The sequence below is a fragment of the Canis lupus genome, chromosome 25, assembly GCF_003254725.2.
Source record: "Canis lupus dingo isolate Sandy chromosome 25, ASM325472v2, whole genome shotgun sequence".
In the NCBI taxonomy this organism is placed as follows: Eukaryota; Metazoa; Chordata; class Mammalia; order Carnivora; family Canidae; genus Canis; species Canis lupus.
In genome coordinates this window covers 48,788,195-48,816,191 of record NC_064267.1, presented here as the reverse complement: position 1 = coordinate 48,816,191, position 27,997 = coordinate 48,788,195, and the positions used below count along the sequence as shown (strand labels likewise).

General features: G+C 60.8%; 1 protein-coding gene across 2 annotated transcripts; it reads right to left on the bottom strand.

The window, feature by feature from the left end:
* Nucleotides 1-37: 37 nt before the first annotated feature.
* ESPNL (espin like) lies at nt 38-27,997 on the bottom strand. 2 transcript variants are annotated; one of them, XM_049101040.1, is made up of 9 exons: nt 27,704-27,997; nt 26,537-26,727; nt 25,030-25,216; nt 24,218-24,400; nt 15,699-15,830; nt 10,041-10,152; nt 8,924-9,036; nt 8,015-8,219; nt 38-5,374 (listed from the first exon to the last, which is right to left on the bottom strand). In XM_049101040.1, the coding sequence occupies exons 1-9, from the start codon at nt 27,995-27,997 to the stop codon at nt 3,774-3,776; spliced, it is 3,018 nt and encodes a 1,005-aa protein (XP_048956997.1). In that variant the 3' UTR covers nt 38-3,773. The 2 variants fall into 2 exon arrangements, with proteins under 2 accessions (XP_048956997.1, XP_048956998.1); XM_049101041.1 differs by having other exon boundaries at nt 8,924-9,033.

Genomic DNA, 27,997 nt, shown 5'->3' with positions numbered 1-27,997 from the left:
ATAAATAAATAAAATCTTAAAAATAAATAAATAAAAATACGCTGTTTGTTTCTTTTTATGATGATAAAAATAACATGTTCACTGTGGAGCGTTTGGAAAACACAGGAAAAGATGAAGCCGAACACTTCGACCAGGGAAAGATAATCACCGTTAACAGTCTCACCCGTGTCCACGCGAGGGCGGCTGCGGGTGTGCGGGCGCGTCTTATTTTATGGTTCTATGGTACATCTCCAGCGTTTCTGACGCGACCGGTCGTTGAGAATACGATCTTAAATTTCATCATACTGGGGATGTACCACACCTTAAGAATTCGAAGGGACATCCCGTCACTTCTATTAATGGACATTCGGGTTGTGTCATTTGGGACTATGATAAATAATCTGGGGCCGCCTCTGTGATTCTTTCCCCGGCACAGATTCAGAGGGTGAAGTCACCAAGTCCAAGTGTGCGCTCGTCCTTACAGCTCGATGCACCTACCACAGGGTGGCCTAGCACAGGAGGACGGGGGTAGCTCCCCCGGCAGGATGGAACACGGTCCCCTGCACCCGTCCTGGCACCGTCGGGCTGGGAGGCCGTCCAGCGCACCTGACCTGCCCACCCCCTCGTCGTCGTCTGCTTACAATATCTCTTATTCCATCCGGGACTTATTTTGGGCAGGGGCTGCCATGAGGTCATATACCCAACCCCCTGCCAAATAGTTTGCCAGCACTATCGGGAATGTTACTGAAATTCCTTCTTTCCACCACGGATTCGCGGTGGCACCTCTCTGAGGGCAGTGGTTTCTGTGTGAAGCATCTCAGCTTTCTGGGTTCTGGTGTGTCGGTCGGAGCAACACGTATTTTGGGGGTCGGAACCACCGTGCTTGCTGGGCTTCTGCTCTACAATTCTGACGTCTCCCTTCCTGAAATGCCTCTCCGTGGCTCTTCTACTTCAAGCTTCCCGTGTGCTGTATTAGTTATCTGTCGCTGCGTAACGAGTGAGCCCCAAGTCTAGCGTCTTCAAACAACAAACACTTGTGATCTCGGGCAGTTTCCTGACTCTGGGAGCACTTTCGCAGGTGGTTCTGCCTCGGGATCTGTCCTTAGTGGGCGCCACGGGGTCGGCGGGAGCAGTCGTCATCCGAAGGCTGGACTGGGGCGGGAGGCTCACTTCCTCCCCGCACGGGCCTCCCTCGCGGGGCCACTCCCGGCTCGGCCCTGGGCTTTCCCCAGCGGTTAGCGAGCAAGGAGGATGGGAGTCTTCATTGCCTACTTCTGTCAAACGCCGCCGTATGGGGCGGGAGGTGCACACAGGTGTGCTCTCAGGACGGGGGCCCTGGGGCCTCGGACGCTGTCTTTGTTCACTGTTCCTTGCAAGTGAACTTCGGAGTCATTTAAAAAAGGAGGAGGAAGAGACTGAGTCTGCACTCGACCTGTGCAGTGGGAATCGAAGAGCCGCGTCCTTAGCCACGTTTATTTGAGTCATGAGGAAAACGGTGACGTTCCTTCAGCACCTTTGATACCCCTTTCGTTTTGTCTGCATGTGTCCCGCACACATGTACGGGCCAGGGACAGAGACGTGGTCCCTCCCCGGTGCTTTGCCAGCTTGCTGGGGGAGGCTCCTGCGTTTGCCCCGTGAACAAGTTCACCTCCCCGTGCCCAGTCCCCTCACCGAAGTCTGCGGCTCTGGGCGCCTCTGAATGGGCTGTGGGGCTTGTGCCAATGGGACGACAGGCCTGCAGGCACCAAACAGGCCCCGGAGCTGAGAGTGTGGCCTTGCTGGGGTCAGCCTCTGACTCCTTCCTGCAGGAACACCTGCTGCCCACAGGTGAGCTGCTAGTGGGCTGGGGGTTGCCAGGACCTGGAACGTCTTAGAGAAACACCCCAGCTTTCCCAGCACCCCCACCCAGATGGGGACAGAGGCCCCGGCTGAGGGACTCGGAATTCCTGGGGCTGCTGCCCAGACACCATGTTTTTGTAAGACCCCTGGGAAGCAGAGTCTGCAGAGGGGCACCTGGGGAGTCACCCCGGGGTGCCCAGCAGAGGCGCCCTCTCCCCCCTCCCAAGCCTCATATCTGGGTCTGAGCCAACACCTCACCCCTCTCCTGGCAGCACACCCTGACCCCAGGTCTCCCTGGGACCCAGGATGGTGGGGGGCGGCCCCTGCTGGCCTTGCTCTCACCCCGCCGCTGGGAGATCCAGGCCCCCAGGCCCTGGAGAGATGTGGCCAAGGCCACAGGGAGTGGGCAGGGACACCCCAAGTCAGCTGCACTGGCCCCATGCCGGGCTCTCCTGAGCACCCTGGGCCCGCACCACCTCTGACCTGAGTCCGCTGCCCCCCCCCCGGCCCCCCTGTTGCCAGGCCCTGGGAACAACATGGTCCTGCAGGTGGCACACGAGGAACGAAGGAGACCTCGGGGTGTCTGGCACCTTGTGACACCGGCTGGGTCCAGGCAGTGACAGTGTTGGGCAGCCCGGCTCTCATCTGGCTCCGTCAGTCACATTTGGGGTCCAAGAGCCTGGAGGTGGCACCCCGCTTGTTAGAACCTGCTCCCTCTCGGGTCGGAGCCCCTCCCGGGGGGCCTCACACACCCGGTCTGTGGCCCTGGGAGGGGGTAGGGCAGTGCTACACCCCTTCCGCAGATGAGGATGTGGCGGCTCTGCGAGGCCAAGGACGTGGCCAGGACTGGGGACCGGGCACCCACCACACCCAGCAAGCACGATCGTGAAGTCTGGCTGGGACCAGGGGTCTTGAGTAGCCAACCGCCCTACGGAGGGCACAGCGCCCGGCCTGAGCCGCCTCCCTTCCCGGCCCGGGCAGCCCCGACCCCACAGCCCCACCTTCGCATCTGGCTGGGAGGGCTCTGTGCTCCATCTGACAAGTTGCGTGCCACCCTCCAAGCTCTGCTGTGGGCAGGGAGGGCACTGCAGGGCACCCCTGTCCCAAGGGACCACGGCTGTGGCGAGGGGTTCCCGGGGGAAGATGCTGGAAGCTCCTCCCCATACCCCGCCTGACGGGGCCACTGCACAGCTCATCTATGTTTCTCCCCTTCGGCCCCTGCCTCTCTGGGGAGAGCTCCTACGCCCCGTCCCCTGAGCCTGCAGGTGGGCCCTGGGGTACAGGACAGGAGGCCCGCACGGAGCCTTCCTTTCAGGGCCAGATGCTCTGGAGTGGGAGCAGGGCGCAGCAGCAGAGCTGACAGCAGGTGACAGCAAGTGGCTGCACTGACTGCAGGTGCCCCAGTGTGGGCCTCGCTGCAGGCCCAGAGACTGGGAGGGCCTGGCAGGAAGGCCGCTGCCCATCGAATCTCGATCTCGCCAACCGCCAGCTCTCCCACGTCACAGATGGGGACAGACGGGGACAGAGGCCTGGGGAGGTGAAGGGACGTGGCCCAAGGTCACGGGGGTGGGGGAGGCAGACGCAGGCTCTGGTTGTGGGCGGGGGGCACCAGCGCTGGAGGAACCGCGGGGTGGGAGAGCAGGAGCCCGGGCGCTGGAGGGAGGCCCCCAGGAAGCGGGCTAGCACCCCGGTGCCGAGGACAAGGCGGGGCCCCGGGGCTGGGAGGCGGGTCCTCTAACTCCAGGGCCCCCTGGGGGGTGGGCGGGGCCTCCTGGGTTCTCCATGAGGACTCTGACTCCCAGTCGCCCAGTGGCAGAGGGGCCCATCGGGGCGGAGCCGGAGGCGGGCGTTAGCACACTGGGCTCACCTGGCCACCAGGTGGGTGACAGAGGGGAAAAGAGCAGAGAAAACCCAAACCACCCCGTCGCCTTCCCCGAGGCAGCCGCCCGGCTGTCTCACTCTCCAAAGCTGAACATCTCGGCTTCCTTCTCCTTCCAGAAGGCGAAGCTCCGGTCGATGTAGCCGCAGATGTCCTCGCTGTTGAAGCTGCGCCTCTGGCCGCCGGACCCCGGCCTCTGCGCGGGGGGCTCGGGGCTGCCGCTGGCGGCGGCGGGAGGCAGGGGCCCCAGGGGCGTCAGGCCCGACTTGCGGCCGGGCTCGGGGTCCCAGGCGGGACCGCGGCTGGAGCCAAAGAAGCGGGCTTTGATGTCTTCGAAGCCGTCGGTCCAGGCGCGGCGGCCGGCGGCCACCTCGTCGGTCACGGCCTTGTGGAAGGCTCGCACGGACTCCCAGCCGTGGGCGCCCAGGTGCTCGAAGACCTCGAAGCAGAGCAGGTGGCGCATCTTGCGCTCCTCGGCCGGCAGGTCGCACTCCAGGAGCTGGAAGTAGCCGAGCATGAAGAGGTCCAGCGTGAGGCTGCCGTAGGGCACGGGCGCCCCGTCCACGTGCGGCAGGAACTGCTCGGGCGACAGGGGCCCGCGGGGCCGCCGGCTCAGCCGCCGCAGCTGCCGGGCCGGCACGTGGGCCATGATGGCCTTCCAGTTGCCCAGCAGGTGCGCGATGATGCTCCGCTGCTGCCACAGGTGGCCGAGCCGGGGGCCCTCGCCGGGCGGCGGGGAGGGGCCCCCGGGGCCCCCGGCCGCCTCCTGCGCCTGCGGCCTGGCCCGGCGGGCGTCCAGGGTCCTGCAGGCCGCCGTCCTGAGGGCCGGCGTGTAGGCCGACTTCTTCCAGTGGCTGAGGAAGAGCATGACGATGCGCTCCTTGCGCAGGTTGGCCAGGTCGGGGCTGGGCACGGCCCCCGCCTCGGACGGGGCCTCCTCGCAGCTGATGCCCGAGTCGCTGGCCTCCTCGGCGTCGCCCGGCCCGGGTGCCGCTCCCGTTGGGCCGCCGCTGCCGCTGGGGGCCGGGGCTGAGGGCCAGCAGCCTCTCGGGCACTGGCCAGGCGGGGTTCCTGCCTCACAGGGGCCTGGGTTTGGGGTGCAGGGCGGGCCGGGAGCCGCCTCGAAGTGGCCGCGCAGTGTCCGCACGGACACCCCGCACTCCTGGATCTCGCGCTGTGCTGCGCTCCGGGGGGCGCTGGCGGGGGCCTCCGTGCGCGCCTCCTGGGGGACCCGGCCCGCCGGCTTCTCCTCGCTCTGCAGCAGCCCGTTCATGCCCTTCAGCAGCAGAGACATGCTGCGCACCAGCCGGGCGATGTGGCCGCACCAGAAGGGCAGGGGCTGCTCGCCGGGCTGGGCCTCCGAGGCCCCCGGGGGGCCCCTGGGCTCGGGCACCGGGGCGGGGGCCTCCTCACCCTCTGGTCCCGGCCCCCGGGGCAGGAAGTGGCTGTTGACCGTGATGCTGACCAGGGGAGCGGGCAGCAGGGCCTGCAGCTCGGCCACCAACCGGCCCAGCTCGCTCTCATACTCCTGGCAGCGGCGCCGCAGCTGGAGGTCGGCGATCTGCTTCTCCAGGTACACCAGGTCGTCCTCGGTGAGCAGCTCCCCGAAGGGGCCCAGGATGGCCTGGTGGGTCTGCGAGTACCGCCAGGCCGCCTGCTCCGCGGGGCCCACTGCTCCTGCTGTCACCCTGGGCACAGAGACGTCAGGTCAGAGGGGCTGGGGCCCACATAGCATCGCCGCAGGGAGAGGGCCCCCGAGGGTGGCCTGGCCGCAGGCGCTCCTGAGGACCCCAGCCCAGCCCCCAAATACCAGCTGGGCCTTGCCTGGACTTACAGTATAAATGAGGAGACTGGCCAGCCTCAGTCCCGAGCCTGGGGCTCAGGGCAGCCACTTGCCCTGTGGGGCCCAGTCCTCTCATCCCCCTAGTCTCATGTCCTCACTGTTCAGTCCAAAGGATCTGTCTCCTCAGAGCCCTCCCAGGCCCGCCCACCAGGCTCCAGAGCCTTCTGTGGTTGGGGAGCAGCCCCCAAAGAGGGCAGCCTCTACCACTCTGCTCTGGGGTCTCCTCGTGGCTGCCCTGGCTCCAGGATCCAGCCCTGCCCTCCATGTCATGGCCCGGGGGACAGACAGACACAGAGGATCCCTGAGCTGGGCTTCTCTGGGCGGGGGCTCTGTGCCAGGCTGATTACAGCTCGGAGCCCCCTAATTACAGCTCAGAGCCCCCGGATACAGCTCAGAGCCCCCGGATACAGCTCAGAGCCCCCGGATACACCTCAGAGCCCCCTGATACAGCTCAGAGCCCCCAGATACAGCTCAGAGCCCTCGGATACAGCTCAGAGCCCCCGGATACACCTCAGAGCCCCCGGATACACCTCAGAGCCCCCTGATACAGCTTAGACCCCCTGATTACAGCTCAGAGCCCCCAGATACAGCTCAGAACCCCCTAATTCAGCTCAGAGCCCCCGGATACAGTTTAGATCCCCTGATTACAGCTCAGAGCCCCTGATACGGCTCAGAGCCCCAGATACAGCTCAGAGCCCCCTGATTACAGCTCAGAGCCCCTGATACAGCTCAGAGATCCCTGATATAGCTTAGACTCCCTGATTATAGCTCAGAGCCTCAGATACAGCTCAGAGCCCCCTGATTACAGCTCAGAGCCCCCTGATTACAGCTCAGAGCCCCCAGATACAGCTCAGAGCCCCAGATACAGCTCAGAGCCCCCGGATACAGCTCAGAGTCCCTTAATACACCTCGGAGCCCCCTGATTACACCTCAGAGCCCCCTGATTACAACTCAGAGCCCCCTGATTACACCTCAGAGCCCCCTGGTACACCTCAGAGCCCCCTGATTACAGCTCAGAGCCACCTGATACACCTCAAAGCCCCCTGATTACAGCTCAGAGACCCCAGATACACCTCAGAGCCCCTGATACAGCTCAGAGCCCCCTAATACAGATCAGGGCCCCCTAATACACCTCAGAGCCCCCTGATACAGCTCAGAGCCCCCTGATACAGCTCAGAGCCTCCAGATACACCTCAGAGCCCCCTGATTAGAGCTCAGAGCTCCCAGATACACCTCAGAGCCCCCTGAGGGAGGCCTGGGTCGGCCTGGTGCCGGGCAGTGCTCTGCCCTGATATGTTCTGATCCCGTGGCCCAGCAGGCCCAGGGCCCTGGGCAGAGCTGCATGGATCCAAAGGCTGGGACCCCACTCCCTCTCGCCGGGTCAGCACTGTCCAACACTCGGGGCTGACAGATGTCGCGTAGCCATCAGTCCCCTGCGGCTACAGAAATGGAATGTGGCTCATGCGACTGAGGAGCGGGAGCCTGACTTTTGTTTCATTTTAATTAATTGAAATGGCCACAGGTGGCTGGCATGCGTGGTGGGACAGGGCCGCTCTAGACCAAGGGTTGTAGAACACACATCATTCAGACGGAATCCCACCCTCTAGGTCCCACGACAGCTATAGGGGGACCTGCTACCACTCAAGTCAAATCACAGCTTCTCTGTTCAGATTCCCAAAGGCTCCCCAGCGGCCTGATGGGAAGCAGTCCTGTAATACCCTCCTGGTCCCTCTCTGACCTCACCTCTGCCCATCGTACCCCGCTCACTCTGCTCCGAGGCACCAGCCTTCTCTGGTCCTCCCTCTGGCGGCCTCAGGACCTTTGCACTTGTTCTCTCTGATTGGAATCACTTGCCCCAGGTTCTCACAGGGTCCTCTCTCATTTCTTCCTAGCCTCTGCTCAAGGTCACCTCCCCAGAGAGGCTGCCCCTGAGCACCCATAAGGAACACCCCCTCCTCTTTGTGGGGCTCTGCTTCTCTCCATGACTCCTGGAATCACCCGCCCCGCCCCCAAGGACCAGTGCAGCTGCCCAATCACCCTGTCTCTCCTGCTGGAATATACGGGCCGGGAGGGCAGGGCCGGTCCCCTTCGCTGTCAGGAACAGGGCCTGGCCCAAGGTAGAGGGGATGAAAAGCGTTAGACAAAAGGACACGTGGCCGTAACACCTGCGCAGGTGAAGAGGCTCCCAGCTCCCTGATCGGGTGCAGCTTCACCGTCCGCCAGAGGAGGGAGCTGGGGCTGCAGAGAGGCACGCAGTGGGCTGCCTGGGTCTCCCCACCTTCCGCGTCTACCTGCCCGGACAAAGCCTCCTGCCCGAGGCCACTCTACCCAGGGCCTCGCCCCGCCCCCTCCCGCGCGCCCCGCCCCTCCCGCCCCGCCCTTCTGCCGCAGGCCCCGCCCCCATCCCCTCCCGCCGGCCCCGCCCCCTCTCCCTCCCCCCGCCCCGCCCCCTCTCCCGCCCCGTCCGGCCCCACCGGGCCCCACCTGGGCCTGGGGGGCGGGGTCTGCGCCCAGGCGCGCCTGCAACTTCCGCACCATCACCTGCCGCTTCCACTCGGGGATGGGCCTGCCGCGCTCGTCCCGCGTGGGCACCAGCCCGTCGAGGTCGCCCGAGGGCAGCCTGTGCAGCTGCAGCGCCGCCAGGCAGTCTGGGGCGTCCCCCGCCGCCATGTCCTCGCCCTGTGCAGACTAGAGCTGGTCACTCAGAGCCCCCAGGGGACCCCCCCCCCCCCCGGCCGGTGCAGAGGGCACACGGGGTGAGCAAGGCCCGGGGAGGAGGGCGTAGCCTGGTATGCGTCTGCCTCTGAAGGCCAGGATTCCCCGTGTGGGCTGTGGGATCCAGGTATGTGCGTGGGGGGATCGCTGGCTCAGAGATGCAGCCAGAGATTCCTCCCCTTATGTACGTGGCAGAGAGAGAGGAGGTTGCCATGTGGACGGGCAAACTCGTTTGGGGTACAGTTACATAGACAAAGTCTCGTGGCCAATTCTGAACTGCAGGACTTGTCAGAGCCTTTAATGTGTGCACTGTAACTCTCCAAGAGAGGCAGCACTTTGCAGCACTTCCCAGACTTGCACAGAACATCTCAGGGACTGAGAGTTCCTGGGACCCATTCAAGGAAATGATGGGTTGGATTTATAATGGCCTCATGCCCAGAAAGAAAAGGAGAAAGGGGTGCTGGCCTCCTCCAGTGGATCCTGGTCTGGGTGGGAGCCCCTCGGGACGAGGGGGGTAGACTCCAGGCCCCCCGCCCCCCTGACATCTGCATCTCTGCCCCAGAGGTGACTTGACCTGGACCCCACAGGACTCTGTGACGGGAGGCCAGCGGGGCTTTGAGGGTTGGCTGGGGAGGCGGGGAGACAGGGATGTGGAGGTGGGGGCGTACCGTGGGGACGGCCACGGTGCTGGTGCTGACCCGTGGGGATGCTGCTCGGACCGTCTGCTCCCTTGGAAGAGGCTGGTCAGGCTGGCCAGGCCAGGGGCCGGGAGTCACTACTGCTGAGGGGAGGGAAGTCGAGTCACAGGGCTTCCCCAGGAAAGCAGGGGACAGGGGTAGAAAACGCTGGACCTGGGGCAGCACTGGGCTTCCAGAAGGGCCCCTAGGCTTGGAGCCGAAGACCCAGCCAGTCCCCCAGAAAGTGCCCGGGGCCCCGGGCAGACTTACTCATCGCTGGGTGTCCCTGGGCACCTGTGGAGCTCCCCGGGCCTGGCCAGTTAGAGAGCCTGCATTTACCCCCCAGCCCACCCCGCACCCTGTCCCTGGAGGGTGGTGGGAAGGATTAGGGTCTGGGGGTCTAGGGACCTAATGCAGCCCCATCGGCAAAAGATCAGAGCTCTCCTCTTCCTGCCCCTCCCCCAACTGCCAACATGCACAGCGGGGCCACACCGCAGTGGAGAAACACGTCCTGCGTGTCACACACACACAGTCCCCCTGGGACTCTATAACCACACCCCAGGCCATGAAGAGGCTCTAACCCTCCCGGATATGGTGCCTGCTGATGTTTCCCATGGTTTTCCATTTCATTTTGCTAAAAATGGTCCCGATTCCCTAAGAGCCAGTGACTTGCTTGCGTCTGCTGGCCCACGGGTGCTCCAGCTGCTGGGGGCCCCAGGGACCTGACCTTTGAGATTTACCTCTGGACAAGCCCAAGCCCAGAGAGGGGATGAGCGCCCCGCAGGACAGCCAGGCCCTGGGGGCTCAGGGCTCACAGAGGGACCCCGCAGGGCGGAGCAGGGGGCCATTTAATTGCAATTACAAGTGTCCGTCATGGAAAATGTGGATCCTCACTCTAAAGAAGGAACCAAGGCAATGAAGGAAATCTGGGCGCATCTGGGGCTGCGTGATGGAGGATGCCTCCGGCCCTGCCCTGTCTTGCGGGCCGGCTCCTGGAGTCAGCTGCTCCCCCGGCCCACCCCCTGGAGGGACCTCAGACGTGAGGCCGGCAGCGCCCACTCCTGGCACCCATGGTCCAGGCCGGTCTTCCCTGGAGATGTGTACTCACAGGTGGGGCTCCGGAGCCCCGAGCCCCTTGTTCCGTCCTCTGGGGAGTCCCTCGCGGCTGACAGCGGAGGAGGGGGGAAGGGCGGCGGCGGCGGCGTCATCAGGAGCCGCACCTGGGGGCAGACAGAGCCGGTCAGCAGGGGGCCCAGGTGGGCCTCGGGCAGCGGCATTACTGGCAGGTGGTGGGGGGCCTCGAGTCCTGGCCGGTCTCCCGGGTGGGGGCAGAGACTGCATCTTGGAACAGAGCTCGGAGAGGGGTAAGTGTGAGGAGGGAGGACGGTACCCTCCCTCTGTCCGCCTGTGTCTCTGCACCCCCTCCGTGCCGGTGACCAGGGCCCTCACACAGCCCCTGAGTGTGCGATCCATCACTCACTGCTGCCAGCACCACGGCCAGGTGACCCCCGTGTAAAGGCCTCGCTCACAGCCTTTCTCTGGAGGCAGCTTAACCCGGCAGCTCCAGATCTGGGTAAGGGCCGGGCGTCCAGCTTGTGCTCACCTCTCTCTGGCCTTATGAGACATGGGTGCACACACACATGCACACGCACACATGCTCGTATACACACACAACACACGTGCACATGTGTGGAACACACATGCGTGCACTGCACACACCCATACACGCGCACACAAATATACACTCGTGCACGTGCACACCCCTTCCTCACTGTCCCCGACTTCTGTGCTGAGACCAACCGCCTGGAACGGCCCCCTCTGACGGGAGAGCAGAGGTCCGGCCGACGGGCATGGGGAGCATGGTGAGACACTGGAACCCCAAGCAGGGACCCCCAAGCAGGGGCCGTGTGGCTGTGGCCACACCTCAGAGCGGTGGTGCTGCGCCCAGGACCATCGTTCAGCATCCAGGCCGCTCCCTCCCCAAGGCCACTTGGAAACAGAGATCACCAAGATCACCCCCCAGCACCGCAGGGGCTCCCAAAACTCACCCCTTCGTGCTACCCCATGTCGGGGCAAGGCATAGACCTGACTTTGGCCACACACCCACCCCCCGCCTCTGGGCACCGACTGGTCGCAGCCAGAAGGAGCCCTTGACCTGGGCGTCCTCCCCAGCTCAGCTCCGAGAGCCTCGCAAGACGTCGGGTCAGGCTGCCGTGACACCGCGGGGGTTGTCAGCAGCGGGACTGTGCCCCCTCCCGCCGCAGCCTGTCCCTCCTTAGGGAGCAGGGATTCTCCAGGCGAACACCCAGCCAGGCTCGTCACTTTTTGGTTTAAAGCTGAAAGCTGAAATCCAGCCAACCCGCCTCCCGGAGGCCGGACTCGCGGGGTCCTGGCCGTGCCACCGTCACTCCGATGTCCTCCGACACGTGGCTGCCCGGCCTGCACCCCCGGCTCGTAGGGCCACGGCTGTGCCGGTGCCGGGAGCCCGGAGCCCAGGGCGGTGGGCCTGCCCGCGTCGGGAGCCTGGGGCCCGTGCTGCAGCGCAGGGTGCTGCTCCGCTGCGTCCGTCGGAAACCCTCCATCGTTTCTGAACAAGAAGCCCGCGGGCTCCTGCCCTGGCCCTTGGCGTGCAGGGCCCGTCCTGCTGGGGCAAGCCCCTTGACCTCTCTGAGTGTCCCTCGTTCTGTCCCACCTCCCGGCAAGGAGGACAGAGCTTAGGTGGCCACCCCAGCTCGGGGGTGCCCTCAGGAGGACCCCTGACCCGCACCCACTGCCTCAGCCCCTCCCTTCGTCTCCCAACCGGGACCCTCCGCCCACTGTGGCCCCTGGGCAGGAGCACCGCCTGACACCCCATCGGCCTGGCCACCACGCACCTCACGGCCCAGTCCTTCCTGGAGTCCGTGTGGGGAGCCCAGGAGCCCCGGCGCTCCGTGGCCGGGGGGACCCACAGAGGCAGGGCTGCAGCCACCCGGGCTGTCGGGGCTTGTCCCAGCTGCCACCGCTGGGAGTGGGAGGTGTCGCATTAATATTTGAAGGCCGGGTATCAGGTGGCCCGGCGGGCTTGGGGCTGGGTGCGGGATCCCTTACCGTGGCACCTTAACCCTCCACAGTGCAGGGGCCAGGTGAGCAGACCCTCTGGGGATGTGGGTGAGACCTGAGACCCCTGGGTCCCGGGAGAGGGAGGGGCCAGCAGAGGTGCATCCCCCGCGATGTAGCCCCCGGGACACAGACGGAGAGACCAGGGCTCCAGAGGGCAGCAGGGCTTCTTCAAGACCCCAAAGCTGGGAAGTGGTATTGCTGGATCAGAATCTTACTTGAGACCCCAGTCCTTGCTCCGGGAGCCCCTCGAGTCACTGCTCCTTCGGTCCAGGGGCATCAGCAGTAGAGGGGGGCAGATGGCTGGGCCTCTGGGGCAGGGGGGCCCTGGCACTGGTGGGGGTTCTCGAACTCCTACCAAGGATGCGAAGCCCCGGCTGCTCTTTATGTGTACGTCAGGGCTGCATCTGGAGGGAGGGACCCCGAGGGCCCTCACTGGTCACTAACTGACGCGGGTGCCCCAGCTCAGTGGTCCTCAGCTGTGACACGGACCTCCCGTGAGCGCGGCAGCCACCTGGACCCAAATCGCATGATGCTGGGACCCGACGGGGGGAGACCCAAGAGGCAGGAAGTTGGTTTGGGGCCCAGGGGGATGGACTCGCCCCTGCGGCCCGGGTGACCTCAGGCCACTCTCCTGCTCCACACCCTCTCGGGGGAGTCATCCCCTGGGCCTCAGTTTCCCCACCTGTAAGGAAGAGGAAAATCATGGAGGCTCCCTGGCAGGGCCGGGCACTGGTGGGGCTCAGACCTCACGGGCTCCTTGGCGCGGTGCTCACCTGGGATCCTAACCGGGCCCTGTCTGCCGTGTCCCACATCCTGACCCTTGCCACGTTGCAAGGAGCTGAAGGAGCTCAGGTGTTGGGCTCTGACCGCTGTCCCGACAGCTGGGCGTGCGCTGGCCCCCAAATCGGGCAATTGCCCCGAGGTGGGTGGTGAGCTGGGCCCCGGCTGGCGCCCTTCCCGTGGCCCGCCGCCTCCTTCCCTGTGTTTTTGGTGAGATTTGAGCAACGCCGGGCCCGCCATGCATTATACATCGAGGACAGCTTGGTGAGCCGGGTTACAGGCTTGTAACGCCACCCGGGCTGAGAAAATCATGACCCACAGATGGGCGCCGGGCGCCGGTCCCCACGGCTGAGATTCGGTTACTGGCCCCGCAGCCGGGCCCCGCCCCTCTGGAGCGGAGGCTGCCCAGGGGAGTCCCTTGCCCTCTGAGCCTCGCTTCCCCAGCTAAGATGAAAGGGTCCCAGAGCCCTTCTGGACCGAGGGGAGGGAATGAGCACCCGCTGGGTGCCTGATGAGCATCTCCTGCCACAAGACTCTTCAATCCTGTTGCACAGATGAGAAACTGAGGCTCGGAGACACTCCGGACCTGCCAGCACTCCCCGGCCCAGAAGAGCCTCTCCCACCCTGGTGGGCGTGCGTACAGGCCTCAGGGCAGGCAGGGCAGCCCGGAAGCTGTGGGAGATGCTGGGGGGCTTGGCTCCCCCCGTTTGGAGGGCCGTGCTCGCCATCCAGGGTGGCTGTTCCCAAACGCCACCCCCTGGCCAGGACCTTACTGAAACCCGGCCCTGTGGCCAGGAGCCCAGCCGCCAGGCACCTGCCCCACTAGCCCCTGCCCACCCAGGTCAGAGAGGCCCAACCCCTCCTTGTGCAGAGGGGTGCTCGAGGGCCAGGGAGCAGGAAGACGTGGCCAAGGCCAAGGTGGGGCGGTCGAGGCAGGGCCTGGCCTCCCTGAGCCGCGGGCAGGGCCTACCCTGGACAGCAGGTGAACGCAGGTCCTGCAGCCCCATCTGTGACGGGGCACCTCCCACGGGACAGGTCTCACCACCACGTCCGGCCTCGCTCCCCGGGGACGGGTGTGGGCTGCGGTGTGTGGCTTTCACCACCTCCCCTGAGCGCAGCGTGGGAAGAGGCCGGCACGGCGACCTCTGGATATTGCATTTCCATCAATATTGCATTAAGCGCCCGGCACCCCCCTCCCCAGCCTGGGCACCCACAGCTGACACCCTGCCCTCCCGTGGAGCCAAGCCTGCGTTGTGAGGCAGGTGGCGGGGTGGGCGGCGTGGCGTGCCAGCCAGTGGTGAGGGCCTGGCATAACCCTGAGTCCCACACAGGCTCCCCAAGCCCCCTGCAGACGCAGCAGGAAGCCTCCAGAGCCCAGGGTGTGTGGACGGGCTGGGCACTGCCGGTCTGCAGGCTGGGGCGGGGGCCGCATGGTCAGCCCAGACAGGTTTGGAGAATCCCGAGAGAACAGAATGCTGTCTCAATCCCATGGTGATACTGGGGAGACAGCGAGGACAGCCTGAGATGGGCTGTCAGGACAGCACCCAGCACCCAGCCCCCCAACCAAGCTGAGCGACGTGGCCAGGGGCGTCCAGCAGATGTGCTGGGGCCTGGGGATGGAGGGGTGAGGGCCGAGGCAGGAGGCCCAGGCCTGGTTGCACAGCAGAGCAGCGCCCACCCCGCCTCCTGATCTCAGCTTCCAGGTTGGGCCCCGTGACCACACAGGGGCTGTGAGGGACCCAGGGGGGCCGGGACGTTCCTAGCCTGTGGCCCGTGACGCTCTGCCCACTACACTGGGAACCCGCCGAATCCCACAAACTCCGCAAACCTGAGCCAAAAATATGTGGGTTTCGGGTAATGCAGACAAGAGGCCCTTGCCAGCAGCGGGGTAACAACTGTCCCACGGGCCTAGGACCAAGGAGGACTGCAGCTCTGCCTCAGTTGGTCCTGGATGCTCTCGAGGGAAAAAGAGGCACAGCAGCCCCCCAGTGAGATCTGGCAAGGGGCAGGGGTCTCCTCTGTGGACCTCAGTGCTGTCACCTGGAAATGGGGCCATGTGATCCCAGAGACACTTTCCAAAAGGGTGGCAGGTTGGGACTAATTTGTCATAGCAGCTCCCTAGGACTAGATTGGGGACAGGGACAGGTGTGAGGGTCTTGGGGGACTGGCTCCACGCAGACCATACTGCTTACTTCAACCACAAGAACGCCCGTCCACTCACCCACTTGTCTGTGTTCATCCATTTGCTCACACACCCATTTGATCATCAAACACATGCTTGTGGTGACCTGTCATGTGCTGGGGGTGGGGCCAGCAGGACAGATGAGATCCTTGTCCTTATGGATGGGGAAGTGGCTTAGCGAGGTGTGGTGCCATGAGGGTCACACCAAGATGGGAGCACCAAGACTGGAACCTGCTGCCTTCTGGATGGCTAGGGGGCTGGCCCTGCCTTACTGGGGTCACCTCACTGAAGACTCAGGGCCCTGCTCCCACCCCTGGCCTAGCTTCCATCTGACAGTGTCCCCCACCAGGCGCTCCCACCAAGGTCCAGCCACAAGCCCAGCCCTAGTCCCGGAACAACCTGGCCACTGTCATGGCCCTGGCCCAGGGTCTGTCATGGACCCTGCCATGGTTCCTGCCATGGCCCATCGCAGCTCCTGCTGCAGCCCCATCATGGCTCTGTCATGACCCTTGTCACAGCCCTTGCCATTGCCTGGTCCCACACTCAGCCAGCTGACTTGAGGCACTGGCTCTGTTCTGGCCTGAGAGCCCTTTCCTAAGAATAGCATGATGTTCACAGTGAGCTTTCTCCATAACCTGGCTGTCAGGGAAGCAGGTGGCCCCGTTGCCCCAGCCTCCAGGGATGGGTGGGGACTATGACGCTTACCGGCTGGACTACCTCCCGCAGGAACTGGGCACAGTCCTGGTGTCCATGGTACTCTGCTAGGTCTGCCGCCGTGTAACCATCTTCATCTCGTAGGGAAGGGTCCACGTGGTGGGAGACCAGCGTCTGGCAGCACTGCAGGGAGGGGCACACCTGTGACCATTGTGCAACCTGCCTATGCCCATGGCATCCAGCAGGTGTGATGGGGGGCAGGCACCATGCTGTACCATCCCACAGATGGGAAACTGAGGCCACCAACAGCTAAGGACCTTGCCCAAGGCCCAGCTGGTAAGTAGGTGTTACGGCCAGCATCCTGGCTAGGCAGCCTGATCCTGACCTTGCTTTAGTAGTTTATGCCTTGGGCTCTAAACGCAGAACTGGTTTCTGGGGCAGCCCCGGTAGTGCAGCGGTTTAGTGCCGCCTGCAGCCCGGGGCATGATCCTGGAGACCCTGGATCGAGTCCCACATCGGGCTCTCTGTATGATGCCTGCTTCTCCCTCTGCCTGTGTCTCTGCCTCTCTCTCTCTGTCTCTATGAATAAATAAATAAAATCTTAAAAAAAAAAAGAACTGGTTTCTGTTTATATGGCCTGATTACTGCTGGATTTGTGAGCAGAGGGTGGATGATTACAGATGACTGAGATTGAAGTCTGCAAATCTGTGAGGTGGCTGTGCCAGCAGCAAAACGGGTGGGCAGATGGACCCCACCAGGGAGTCGGGAAACAAGTCCAACAACATAAAAGGACAACATAAAAAGTGGACTAAATGTAAAAGTCACCTTCCTAAAGCATCAAAGAGGCAACAAGGAAGTGAGGAATGACCAGGCCAAGCTCAGAAGACATGGAAAATCTGGAGGGATAAACCCAGCGCTCAGAAGTGTTTCTGTCCTAAGAGTAGGCCATCGCAGGAGAAATCGCTATATCCTCAGCGGTTCTTTTGACAGCCTCATGGCAGCCTCATGGCCTTTTCTGGGAGACCAGAAAATCTCAGGGTCCTCTAAAGGTGGGCTCTGATTTATCACCTAGCATGGGGGGCTGAGGGCTCTCCCCTCAGAGTAAAGGTAAACCAGAAGCCATCCAGCCTTCTGCTTCCTTTCATTCACTCAGGGGCCCAAGGAACCTTGACCCTGAATGTGGACTGAGAAGGTCCCATTCTCACAGTTCCCATGTGTACCTGACAATCAGAAGCAACTAAGATATCATCCAGGGCCTCACATGACTCCTAAAAGTTGTTTATCAAATACAAGTTCCAGCATACAGTCAGATGAAGCCAGGAGCACAAAGAAAGAAGATACCAGAAAAAGAACCAGAAGACCCAACCCACAAGGAAATAGACCCACAGACCCAAGCACTAACAGATAGAACACAACTGTGCTTACTGCTTTCAAGGCAATAAAAGACAAGCTTGAAAATTTAGGCATGGAATTATACACTCTGAAAAGTGACACGGTAGATTTGAAAAATGACTATTAGTAGGTCAGGAACATATGAATAACAACCAAGTTAAAAACTGAAGCTGTAGAATGAGTGAACAGAAAATGGGTCAGAGGCAGCAAACTAGGTGCAGCATGGACCAAAAAAATAAAAAGCAGAAAAGCAGAAACACCCGTTGACACAGGATGGTCTGAAATACATATAATAGTAACCCCAGAAAGAGAGGAGAAACAGAATGGGTGCAGGAGTCACATCTGAAGGGCTAGTGGCTGGGAATTTTGCAATACTTATGGGAGCACTAAAGCACAAGTTTAAGATGCTCAAGCAATCCCTTGTGGGAGAAGTAAAAAACAATCCACTTCAGGTCATATCCATAGTGAAATTGCAGAAAACCAAAGTGAAAAACCTTAGAAATGACAAGAGAAAGAATGATTATCTTCAAAACAGTGGTCCCTCTCAGCTGACCTCTTCGTAGAAGCCACAAGGTGATGAATGAATGACATTTTCCCAGCACTAAAGGATAAGAAGTGGAAATTTCCAAGGAGCAATTTTATACCCAGCAAGAATATCCTTCAATACTGATAATGAGATAAAGGTGCTTCCAGGCAAACAAAAGGAAACAAAGAATTTGCCAGCAACACACCCACACTGAGGAAACAGCTGAGGCATTGGCTTCAGACTGAGGGCAAGCGATTCCATATGGAAGGCCAGAGATGCCAGGAGGAATGAAGATGACAAAGTGGTAAATTTGTGGATACGTTTAAATAAGCCTTTATTTCTTGACTGAATGGAACACAACCATGTCAAATGGTTTTTTTTTTAACTGCAGAAATAAAACACATTAAATATGGTGACCCCATCCCCTTTCCAGCCTCATCCCCACCCCACAAGCTTTCCTGCTCCCTTTCTTGCCACTGGTCTCTACGCTGTACCTTGCAAAGCTCAAGCCCATCATACGGAGAGCTGGGGGCTGCTGGAGACCATCCCGCTCACACCCTGGAGAAGGTTTGTCCAAGAGATGGGGAAGCAAGCCCTTCCCATGCACCTCACTGCACTAGGCACCATTCTGGAGTGACACAAGGACCACTCATTCAGTCCCAATGTCCCCCTGTGAGGTTTATTACTGTGCCTTCATTACACAAGAGGAAACGAGGCACGGAGAAGGACAGGAAGCCTCCTCAAGGTCATGCTGCTAGGAAGTGGGGCCTCCTGGATTCACAGCAATGGCTCTACGAGCCTATGATCTTCACTGGCACCCTCGACAGAGGAGCATCACAGGACAATGCAGAGCTGGAAGACATCTGGAGGGTAAGTTGGCTCAGGGTCCTCCCTGCCATCAGTCCCAATGCCCTCTTTTTATTAGAAATATTTCCAGACAGCCCATTCACTATTCTAACACGAACCCCATTGATAATGAAATTTTCCTGCCCAAGCAATTTTTAAATACTTACTATTATACTCAAATATAAAGGAGAAAAGAAATAATTTATAATTTAAAAAGCATGCATTTTACTATGTGAGTATTTGGGCATGGCTGCGCCAAAGACAATCTGATGTCTGTATCATGAAAAATTGAGAAAGGCACTCAAGTGGACAAAACGGATTACTCAGTGTCCTGCTGAGACTTCTGGTTATTTCCCCCTTCATTCACTGCCTTAGAGCCAACTACTCTGCAAGTTGCCCAAAAATGTTCATATTACAAATGACTCTTGTCCAGAGAAAGGTTCAACACAAAATGTGTGCAGTGGAGTGCAGTCAGCTGTGTCCCTGTCAATACTGACTGGTTTTGCATCTATTTGTGAATTCACTTCATTATTCCTTACCTGTGAAATGTTTGTTTGTTTACTCCTGGTTATATGACTTACTTGCTTTCTTCTTAATGAGTTAAATAAAAATCTTTGACACAGGCTCATTTTATAGTTAAATGAGCATCATGGTTACAAGCACTTTGAAAAAGCATCCTCTAGTGTACTGTCTGTAGAATCGCTGCAGATCTGAGAGTTATGCAGGAGACTGGTGTTGCCACTTTGCCACACAGTGAGTAATGGTTCATGGTAAAATGCTAAATAAAACAAAATGCCATCTGAAATGCCTGGGTGGCTTAGTGGTTGAGTGATTGACTTTGCCTCAGGTCATGACCCCGGGGTCCTGGGATCGAGCCCCACATCAGGCTTCCTGCATGAAGCCTGCTTCTCCCTCTGCCTGTGTCTCTGTGTCTCTCTCTGTCTCTCATGAATAAATAAATAAAACCTTAAGAAAATAAAAAACAAAGTACTATCTTCCCTCAACATATACAGCAGGACCATTCTTGGAAAAGTCTTATGACACTATGACACTATGAAAAATATTAAGGTGTGTGTATATAATAATTAAATTTAGGTCCAAAAATTAGATAATTATGTACGCTTGAGTTGGGTTCAAAGCTCGGGTCATTATAAACAGGTTTTCCACCTACGTGCATGTCTGATCCACTGGGAAGTTGTGTGGGGCATGGGACTCTTCTGTCATTTGCAGGACCGCCTGGGGAATAGCAGGTTCCCTGGTGTCCCCTCCACCACACGTGCTCCTCAATTACTGTAACAACCAAAAAACAGCCCTGAAATTTCCAACACCCACTGCACAGGGTACTGCCCTGAGAGCCAAATATACTCTTGTGGTTCTTGAATCCTTGGTCATGTCCTGAGCAAGTGCTCCATAACTGTGTCGGATGGGTGAGTATCTGAATGGAGAGGAGTGAACAGACATCAGAGGCTCTGATGAATAAACCAGCACTCACCTGCCCCTGTCATAGGAGCAGAAAGTCAACTAAGGCAGTCATACTCCAAATGCCTCTAGGAACTCCTACAACACTCAGTGGTAAGTTCGCTTCTTGAATTAGCGGCAACGTTAAGTTAGGTAGAGAACCACTGGTGAGTTAAAACCACTTATCGGAACCTTGAGAGAACCTTATTTACACTTGTCTCCCATCGTTTCCTCTTCCACTTCATCTTCAGAGCCCCAGACCATACTCCATCTTACGGCAACTTCCTCCAGTATGCCCTCCTCCAAACAGCCCTCCTCTGGAGATCTCACAGCAGCCTCCTGATGCAGCATTAAAATGAGCTCCATGCTGTCACCAGTGACCCCTCACTGCCAGCCCTAGCTCCTGCTCTCTGCTCTGCTCTAGACTCTGACCATGTCTAGCCCTCTTTCTCTGAACAGAAACCCCACTCCTTCCCATGTTCAAATCACCACTGTAAGAACCATCATCTCTATGAATTCTTTCTAGATTAGCTCAGCTAATGCTATTCACACAGATACTTCTTGAAGTTGTACATCACAACCACCTGGGGAGCAGTAAAGAGTCCTGATACCTGGGGGCTCCACCCAGGATCAATCAAACCAGGATCTCTGGGCCAGTGGAACCTGGGTGTTGGGTTCTTTTCAACCTGTCCTGGAGATTCCCCACATCCAGACACCTTCAAGAACCACTGCACTAGCATCATGCACCGCATCTAAAATCTCAAACAAAATGTTAGCAAACTAAATACAGCAATAGAGAAGTAACATTTCATGATCAGGTTGGGTTTGCTCCAGGAATGCAAGGTTGGTTCAACATTTTTAAAAGTAATCAGAGTAGAAAGAAAGGTCTCGAGGAGATATTTGCACACCCATATTCGTTGCAGCATTGTTCGCAATAGCCAAGAGGTAAAAGCAACTCCAGTGTCCCCTGGTGGATGAATGAATAGAGGCAATGAGGTCCATCCACACAATGGAATATGATTCAGCCTTAAAAAAAAGGAAGGAATTCTTGTGCCTTGCTACAACTCGGATGAAACTTGAGGATGTGGTGCTGAGTGAAATAAGGATAAAAGGATAAAAACTGTCTGATTCCACTCATATGCTGTTCCTAGAGTTGCCAAACTCATTGGGTCAGAAAGTAGAAAGGTGGACGCCAGGGGCTGGAGGAGGGGTGAGCAGGGGGATGTTTAATGGGGCCCAGGTTTCGGTTTTGAGAGATGAGAACCAGGAGCTGTGCTGGACAACAATGTTCACATAGTTAGCATCACTGCACTGTACACTTAGGAGGGTAAGGTTTTTGTTTTGTTTTCTAAGATTTTATTTATTTCTTTGAGAGACAGAGAGAGAGAGAGAGAGAGAGCGCACAAAAGTGGGAAGGATCAGAGGAAGAAGCAGACTCTCTGCTGAGTGGGGGGCCTGATCCAGGACTCCATCCCGGGATCATGACCTGAGCTGAAGGCAGATGCTTCACCGACTGAGCCACCCAGGTGCCCCAGGAGGGTAGATTTTATGTTACATATTTTTTACCTCAACTAAAAAAGTAATTGGCATAATTCACACCATTCAAAGAATAAAGACTGTGACATAATAAGACAAAAACATGCTAAACAATCATTGCTCCCTTTGGAAGCTGCTAGGACATAAGCTCTTTATTCCAAATTTTTATTCTTAAACATGAGGGGACTCTGTCCCAGCCGAGGAGGCTAAGGAGACCTGAGGACTTGATGTAGTGTGGTATCCTGGAGGGAATTCTGGAGCAGAAAAAAATGATATTAGGTAAAAACTAAGGAAATCTGGGGGCGCCTGGCTGGCTAAGTCAGTTAAGCGTCCAACTCAATTTTGGCTCAGGTCTTGGTGTGGGAGTCATGAGATTGAGCCCCAAGTTGGGCTCTATGCTCAGTGGAGAGGCTGCTTGTCCCTCCTTCTCTGCCCCTCCCCTGTTCATGCTTACTCTTGAGCACACGCCCCCTTCCCCCATAAAATAAATAATAAATATTTAAAAAACAAAGGAAATCTGAATGAAGTATGGACTTTGGTTAGAAATACTGTATCAGGGGGGATCCCTGGGTGGCGCAGCGGTTTGGCGCCTGCCTTTGGCCCAGGGCGCGATCCTGGAGACCCGGGATCGAATCCCACATCGGGCTCCCGGTGCCTGGAGCCTGCTTCTCCCTCTGCCTGTGTCTCTGCCTCTCTCTCTCTCTGTGACTATCATGAATAAATAAATAAAATCTTTAACAAAAAAAAAAAAAAAAAAAAAAAGAAATACTGTATCAGGGACACCTGGGTGGCTCAGTGGTTGGGCATCTGCCTTTGGCTCAGGGCGTGACCCTGGGGTCCTGGGATCGAGTCCTGCAGGGAGCCTGCTTCTCCCTCTGCCTGTGTCTCTGCCTCTCTCTGTGTGTCTCTCATGAATAAATAAATAAATTTTTTTAAAAAAGAAGAAATATAGTAGCAGTTTTGGTTCATCAATCGTGACAAATATGCCATGGTAATTAAGTTGCTAATGATAGGGGGAAATGCATGCGGATCTAGGGGGACTCTGCCTGGTACTAGTGTCTCAGTGGTTCCACAAATCTAAAATCATCCTAAACTATTCTAAAACAAGAATTTAAAGTTGTGGAGGACGGGATCCCTGGGTGGCTCAGCGGTTTAGCACCTGCCTTTGGCCCAGGGTGTGACCCCGGGGTCCCGGGATCGAGTCCTGCATTGGGCTCCCCACAGGGAGCCTGCTTCTCCCTCTGCCTGTGTCTCTGCTTCTCTCTTTGTGTCTCTCATGAATAAATAAATAAAATCTTAAAAAAAAATAAAGTTGCAGGGGAGATTAAGCATAATCCTAGGTTTCCTGGACGAAGTATATTTCTGGAACTGTTGATGGATTAACAGACTCAACAGACAAATCAATAGTGTATGGCTCCTGTTCAGCCCCCTGGTTACGGTGCGATCAGGGAAGCACATGCTGGACACAATCAGCCGGCTGGACCTGAGATGACAGCAGGACCTCACTATGGACTGTGTTTAGGTGTGATAACAGCCTCAAACTGTGATAAAAAAACAAAACCAAACAAAAGGAGCCCTTATCTCTTGGAGATGTCTGCTAAAGTGTTTCTAGATAAAACAGTGCTGACATCTCTGGCTTGCTCTTAAATGACACAGCGGCAGAGGGAGTGGTGGCCGAGGGGCATGCAGACCTCGCACTCTCTGGCCGGGCTGGGGCTCCTCGGGTCCCTCTGGACTCGGGGTCCCTGTCCTAATGTGGCGGGACAAACAGCTGTGCGGCTGCAGGGGCGTGTGCAGACTCACCCTCTCCTACCAGGCCTGCTGAGGATGGGCCCGGCCCGCCTGAGGCTCACCCCGCCCTCCCGCCCGCTGCCCCCCTCCCTGTCTAGGTAGGGGTGGGAAGTGGGGAGCCGGGGGGGCGGGGAGCGAGCCTGCAGGGCTGTGTGGTGTCTGAAGGAGGAGAGAGGGAGGGTGGCTGGGGTGGAGGGTGGGGAGGATGGAGAGCCCGAGAGGGACCATTCTCATCAGTGCTGTCCTGAGCCCGATGGGGTCTCCTTCGCCCTCTTCAAAAGGAGCGAGCACCTTCCCGGACTCTCCTCCTGCGCTTTACCCTATTTGACCCCTGACGCTGGGCCTCCGGGACCAGGGCATGCTCTGGGTTGGACCCCAAGGGCCACTCAGTGGCATCTCAGTAAAACCCTTCCCTGTGACGAGCCCTGCCTGGCACGTGGCTCAGGGCTGCAGCAGGCTGCGCCCCGGGCGCCGGGGAGGCGGGAGACGGTGCCCCGTGGGTGCGCAGGCCGAGAAGCCCTGCCCTCTGCTCTCCACCTGGCCTTGCCTTTGTGTGAGGTCAGTGTGCGGGGGGCCGGGGGCCGGTGGCTGTGTCTACCTCCCTTCAGTGTCGGACCTCACATACTCAAACGTCACCCCTGCCAAGTCTGGTTCCTAAGGGCCTGGGCCACGTGAGTCCCCGCATCTCCTGGGTGATGGGAAAGGGCTAGCCTGCCCCCCGCTTGGCCCTGCTCCCGGGCCCTCCGCAGAGCGCAGCGGCCCAGGGCTATTCCGACGCAGGCCGGAGCCTCTGTGCAGGGGAGGGCTGCGCACCAGGCAGGCACAGGTTTGGCTCCCAGGCAGACAGTCTGGTTCCCTCACTTGGCCCATCTGCGGAGGGGGACCCATGACAGCTCTCCCGCAGGGCTGCTGAGCGGGTTGGATGTTTTCCCAGGAAGCCCGGGCATGGGGAGCCCTCAGGCCTGCCAGCTCCGGGGGCTCCGGGGCCCCCCTGCGCAGCCCCCCACCTCGCCCATCTTACCTCCACGTGCCCGTTCTCTGCTGCATCGTGCAGGGGGGTCCCACCCCAGGAGTCCGTCACAACCGGTGCGCCCATCAGCAGGAGCCGGTCGAGAATGGGTGTGTGGCCGCCTCGAGCCGCGAAGTGGAGGGCTGTGGCCCCCTCGTCATCCCGAGCTGTCAGGCCAATGTCGGTGAAGGTGACCTGGGGGACGTGGGGGAGGACCACCGGCTGAGGCGCTGACGGCTCCTGGGCCTCCTGGGCGGGGCACATGGCAGGGAGGGGCCTGGCACAGAAGTGGGAGGCGCCCCCCACCCTGGGCCAGCCTGTGTCCTTGGTCTTGGGGCTTCCTTCCAGAAAGAGGCCCAAAGGAGCCTTTCACGGGTCCTGGAGGGAAGAGAGCGGGGACTGGCCGGGGGCTCTGAGCAGCGCCGCAGGAGCGAGTGGCCGAAAGGTCAGGGTCAGGAGCAGATGCCCGGTGCCCGGTGCCCCGTGCGGCTTCCAAGCGAGCACCAGGAAACCCTGCGGGAGTCCTGGGGACGGGCTCCCCAGATCCCCAGGGGTGCTGCTGCGCGTCCTCGCTGTGCTGCGGGGCCACTGCCAGTCAAACCTGCAGCCCCAGGCTGGGCCGGCACACACGGGTGCTCAGAGTGACAGCCAGGCACATCCCGCTCCCCACGGCCCCGTGGGTCCCCAGGTTCCCTGGGACTGAGCCCAGAGAGGCAGAGCCCCACCCCAGCCAGGCCCTGCTTGCTCAGAGGCAGCTCTGGGGCTGGGGAAGGAGCAGCTGCCAGCCTTCCTGGAGCCTCCTGCCCCCCGACGCCCCCACGTACCAGCCAGACGACGAGCGAGTAGTGGCCGCGGGCAGCGGCAGCGTGCAGCACGCTCACACCATCGAGGGCACGCAGGTGCACGTCGGCACTGCAGTCCTTCACCAGGAACTGGGCCAGATGCAGGTGTCCCTCCTGGCAGGCCAGGTAGAGCGGGGAGGCCCCATTGCATGTCTGCCGGTTCACGCCGCTGTCAGGGAAGGTGAGGTTCAGGGCGTGTTCGGTGGGGGATTGCAGGAGGTGGGGGCTGCTCCAACCAAAGGCCGAGGGGAGGGGAGTCCGAGCACTTGGCCGGCCTATTTGTGCCCAGCCCCCCTCACTGGCTGAGGGGCCGCTGGCTGGTCGCCTGTAGGGTTGTACAGGGTGTGCACTGCCCAAGGGCACCAGCAGCACTTCCCCCAGGATTCCAGCTCTGCACACGCTCATCAAGCCCTTCGGCAGTTCACGGAGCTGGGGCTTGCTAGGAGGTGAACAGCCCAGCGGGGCTTGCGGCAGGCGGGTCATCGAGCCTCCAGAGCCCAGGCCTGCTCCGCATACGGGGGCACCGCGAGCGGGACGCTAGCCCTGAGTGCCCAGGCCGGGCATCTGCATTCCAGGCCCTGGCGTGGATGGACAGAGGTCATGGGATTTGCCCACCCGCTTTGCCTCTGAGGTGCTGCAGGGCCGGGGGCACTAGGGCAGGACACATCGCGTGCACACGGGGCGTTCTGATGTGAAGTCTCCGGGTTTAAATGGTAGAAACTACTGTAAAAACTGTAGCGCCCCCGGGGATCTGGGGCCAGGCCTTTCACCAAGGGGGACGGGAGGACCAGGGACAGAACTGGCCTTGTCGGGCAGCAAGTGTGGGGCAGCCCGAGAGCCAGGCTTCCCGCCAGGCAAGAGGCTCCCAGGGGGAGAAGAGGCAGGCACGGCTGGAGGAAAGGGGACTCGGGGGAAAGGCCAGGTCAGGCGTGGGGTGGACACTAGGCCCACACCTGGCCCCGGGCAGGCCCCCCAGAAGGCCCATCACTGTGCGCTTGGCACCCTTTGTGCGGGCTCAGGACCGGAGGAGAGGCTGCCCCCGCCCAGCCGGGCCCATCCCGACGCTGCCACTCCCCGTGAGCCCCTCCACCCACTCTGGGCAGTGGCACGGGGCCCCCCAACAGTGCAGGGAGGGCACGAGGCGGCAGGACAATCCGGGCGACCTGATGGGGGCCTCTGCTCCTTTCAGGGCGCTTGGGGGTGCCCAGCTTCCCAGCCAGGGGAACTGGGGTCCTGCCCAGTCACAGGGAGCTTCCCGGACCTCGTCGTCGCCTCTGGGCGCAGCTAGACGATGGCACCTGGTGTGCGTGTCCCCCGCCCTGCTGGGTCTCATCGGCCCTCAGCCCACGCCCCGGCCCACGCCCCGGCCCCCCCACTCCGCGGCGAGCCCCCTGCAGGGCCCACCTCGCAGGCCACCAGCCCGCCCCCTCTGCCCCGCCACCCCGCGCCCAGCGCTCCCACGCACACAGGCGGCTCCGCGGCCCCTCACCTGCCGTGGGCAGCGGCCAGGAGCTTCAGGCAGGTCAGGTCCCCGCTGACGGCCGCGTGGTGCAGCGGCAGGGCCCCCTCCAGCGTCTCCAGGGCGGCCGCATGGCCCTCCCGAAGCAGCCACTGCACCAGCAGGGGGTGCCCGAAGCGGGCGGCCAGGTGCAGCGGGGAGACGCCCGAGTCGTCTTGGTCCTGTGGGGGCAGGCGGCAGTGAGCTTGTGTGGGCCGCCCCCCCACCCCCTGCACCCCGGAGCCGCCCCCCCACTCCCCCCGCCCCCGCCCCCACAGCTCTGCTCTTTCCCTTGCAGCGGAGCCAGGCGCCTGCGGGAGGGAAGTGGCGGCGGGACACAAGTCCAGGTCTTCTGGGTCCAGAGCCCCGATCCTGCTGCACTGGGGCCCTCCCTCCCGGCAGGCCTGGCCCTCGCCTGTGCTCGGCTCCCACTGGCCCCCCACGCGCACGGCAGGCCCTGGGCCCCGCCGCGGGGCCTCTGCCTCCTACCCCGGCTGCGCCCCTACCTGCCCGCCCCCCGGCTGCCCCTCGGGCCGTGAGGAGAGCGATGGGGCCAGCTGCACACCGAGCTGTGACCACTGAGTCCTCCCTGTCTGGGACCCGGTGCGACTTCTCGGAGGGTAGAAAGGCCACTGGCAAGGTGGTCACTGGGCCCTGGAGGCCCTTCTTCCACCCCCCGCCACCCCCGAGGGGCCGTGCTGTCGCCCACCAAGGCGTCCGGTCGTACGAGCAGGTGCCCACAGCCCATTTGGTTCTCTGCGGACCCCGTTCTAGGCCCCCTGGGAGACAGGCCCGGGGGATCCGGCCTGATGGGCACACTGGCACGCCCCCCTCCCCGGGCAAGGCCAGACGCCCCGATGTGGGGGAGGGTGCGGGAGGGCACGTGGCTGCCTGTGACGCACAGAGGAACACGCGGTGGCTTAGGGGGCGGCCTTGGCTTTCACGGGCTTTGTGCTGCTCGGGGTGAGGCGGGCGCGGGGCACAGACACCACGGCCTGTGCCGCGAGGTTTGCAGAGCGCGTCCCCAAAACAGAGCCCAGGGCTGCGGCGCCCCAGGGGCCCGAGGGGCCCCGATTACCCGGCTCACAGCTCTCGCTCCCTCATCGGTGAGGGCCCCATATGGCCCATGCCCCCGCCGCCCCCGCCGCCCCCACTCACCTGCAGCCCGCAGCCCCCGTCTCGCACCAGCCAGCACAGCTCGGCCAGCCCGCCGGTGGCAGCGGCGTCGTGCGCCGGGGTGGCCCCGTTGTGGGCTCGCTGGTTGCCGGGCAGCCGGGCCTGCCGCACCAGGAACTTGACGCAGGCCAGGTGGCCGGCCCGGGTGGCGTGGTGCACCAGGCCCGCCCCCAGGGAGTCGACGATGCCTGGGCCCAGGGCACCCGCGTCCAGCAGCTGCTTCAGGGTGGCCAGGTCCCCGGCCCGGGCGGCCGTGAGCGCCCGCTGCCCCTCCAT